At 41.6% G+C, this 2620-nt stretch overlaps 1 protein-coding gene across 1 annotated transcript in view; it reads left to right on the top strand.

Moving 5' to 3' along the window:
• LOC101860977 (hemocyanin 2) overlaps positions 1–2620 on the top strand; it is a gene marked incomplete in the record, with an annotated part of 96201 nt that overhangs the window by 51227 nt on the left and 42354 nt on the right. Inside the window, 2 exon segments of the mRNA XM_035970179.1 lie at positions 1488–1686; positions 2400–2563. Of these exon segments, the coding sequence (XP_035826072.1) occupies positions 1488–1686; positions 2400–2563 (363 nt within the window).

The raw sequence follows: 2620 nt of genomic DNA on the forward strand, positions 1-2620 counted from the left end.
GGGGGGGGTTTTAATGGTATTTCTTGTAGATATCTGGTCAAGTATGCAGAACAAACAAGCAAGAAGTCAAAGATGATTACAGATAATACAGTCACTTCTTACTCTTGTTCCAGATATCATTTCGTTACGTATTTTTGCCCAGGGCTAGAATCGGTAAGGAATTACATACAAAACGTTGTAGAAACGCGGGCGAGATTTAATTTATAAACATAAGCCGGGGAGTGCAAGAGATGTTGCATTGAAACTTCCGTATCAACCATTCTTCTTTGACAATATTTTGATTAGAGTGTGATTCTCAACAGTCATCGAAACATTCGCATAATTTGATTTTGATTCCTCGCTTTTAAAGTTTAAGGGGAAAGACACTTTCTTTGTCGCTCTTTAAGGAGAGCTTTATGTTAAAAACATTTTCATGTTTTGGGTGTTTTTCTTAAAGGCCACTTCACTTTTCAAGGGCGAACGATTTCTATTCAGATACTGATTTTATTTCTATTTTTTCTGAAGCATTTAAGTTACTACTCACTCCCAGTGCAGCATCACTACAAGGAGTGTTGGCTGCTGCAACTACCTAGTGCATCTCCCCTGATCTCCAACCGTGCCACCTTTCCTCTCAGTCGTACTTTTCTGGGCAGTTTCTCAAGCTCTGTGCAAACCGTTCCCCTTTCGTCTTGATAAATGTGAATGTTTTTACGCCCTCACTGACACAGCTTAGATCATTCAGGAGATAGACGTCGACCTTGATGTCAGGACTAACACGTTCGGAGATGGAAACATCGTCCCAGCAAAAAGACAGAGATACTTGATAACCCCCCCCCCCCCCCAAAAAAAAAGACCTCGGATCTTTTGTGTGCAATGGCTATGCACCTAGCCGCTACACCTCAGAAGTCCGTTACAAGTTACACACTTCTTCTGCCTACACAACGTGTGTACACTCATTGATCCTTAATCTTTTGGTTTTGGACGCGTTTGCTTTTGTTTTACGAGGCTGGGGTGGTTGTTTGTTTGTTTTTGTTCTGTTTTGGTTTGGCTTGGGATTTTTGTTTTTGGGTTTATTTGTTTTTTGTTTTTGTTTTTTGTTTTTAAGGGGTGTTTTTTGTGAGTCTGGGTTGTTTTTTTTGTGTTTTTTTTTCTTTTTGTTTGGTTGGTTGGTTGTTGTTGTTTGGGGGGTTTTTGTTGCTTCTTTTCTCTTTTCTCTTTGCATGCATATTATTGTAATATTTGCATCATATACATGTATCATGGATATTGCTTTCACACACCTTGCAGACATAAATGCATAAAGTAATATTCCAAATACAATGTATATATATTTAAAGAATCTGCAATGCAGGTGTTACGTTGTGGTTGTTTATGTACCTTACATAGCATTGTATTTAATTGTTCTGTGACACAGTGTCTCGGCTTTACCCAAGGTTCAGTGGGGTTTTGATTTGTACGATTGTTGATCGTTGGCTCGGTCTTACCACAATCTTCTTTCTTTTTGACAGGAGCCTCTGAAGCCGTTTAGCTTCGGCAGCCCGTACAACCTGAATGAGATGACCAAGGAGTACTCCAAACCCGAGGACACATTTGACTATGAAGGTCACTTCAACTACCGGTACGACAATCTGGAGTTTGTGGGCATGAACATCCCGAGGCTTGACGCTTTCATCAAGGAGAGAAGAGAAAGAAGCAGAGTCTTTGCAGGTCGGTCCGGAAAAATAACTAATAGGGATACTGAGTTGTTGTTGTTGTTGTTGTTATCGATCCAGCAATAGCTGGGCTCTCGCCCTTCTGTTCAATGCCATGTAGTGATAAGTGCAAGTTTGCTGCAGTTGCTGCAATGTTCCATAGAGTGTGTTGTCAATGTTAAGTCTCGGAGGGAGAAGGGTAAGGGATATTGATTGATTGATTGATTGGGTAGATGTTTTACGGCACTATCGACACAATTTTGGTCATTTAAGCGCTGAGATATTGGGATTGTTTGATTGAACCTCCACTGTGTCTATGATATTATACTGAATCTATAATCCGTTTGAGAACGAATGATTCTCTCAAACAATGGGTATTTTTCTGCATCTAAAATCATGATGGCGTGATCACCCCCCCCCCCCCTCCCCTTATTTTGTTTGTTTGTTTTTGTTATTGTCTTTGTTTGGGGGATGTTTGTTTTACTTTATGTTTAGGTTTCTGGTGTTGTTGTTGGTGGTGGTGGTGTTGTTGGTGGTGGTGGTGGTGGTGGTGGTGGTTGTGATTGTGGTGGTGGTTGTGATTGTGGTAGTGGTGGAAATGGCGGTAGTGAAGGTGGAGATGGAGGTAGAGGTGGAGGTGGAGGTGGAGGTAGAAGTGGTAATGGCGGTTATGGTGTCGCTGTCGTCGCTGCTACAACTTGCAAGTTGTTTTTTTTTACCTAATTTCAGGCTTCCTTCTGAAGGGTTTCGGCAGCTCTGCAATGGTTACCTTTGATATCTGCACCAAAGGCATGGAGTCCTGCTTCCAGGGAGGCTATTTCACCGTGCTGGGAGGAGCTGCAGAAATGCCTTGGCAGTTTGACAGACTTTTCAAATATGAAATCACAGATCAGGTAAATTAAGATTAATGTCCTCCTCCTCAACACTCTCTCTCTCTCTCTCTCTCTCTC

This window comes from Aplysia californica, unplaced genomic scaffold (genome assembly GCF_000002075.1).
Source record: "Aplysia californica isolate F4 #8 unplaced genomic scaffold, AplCal3.0 scaffold00231, whole genome shotgun sequence".
NCBI lineage: Eukaryota > Metazoa > Mollusca > Gastropoda > Aplysiida > Aplysiidae > Aplysia > Aplysia californica.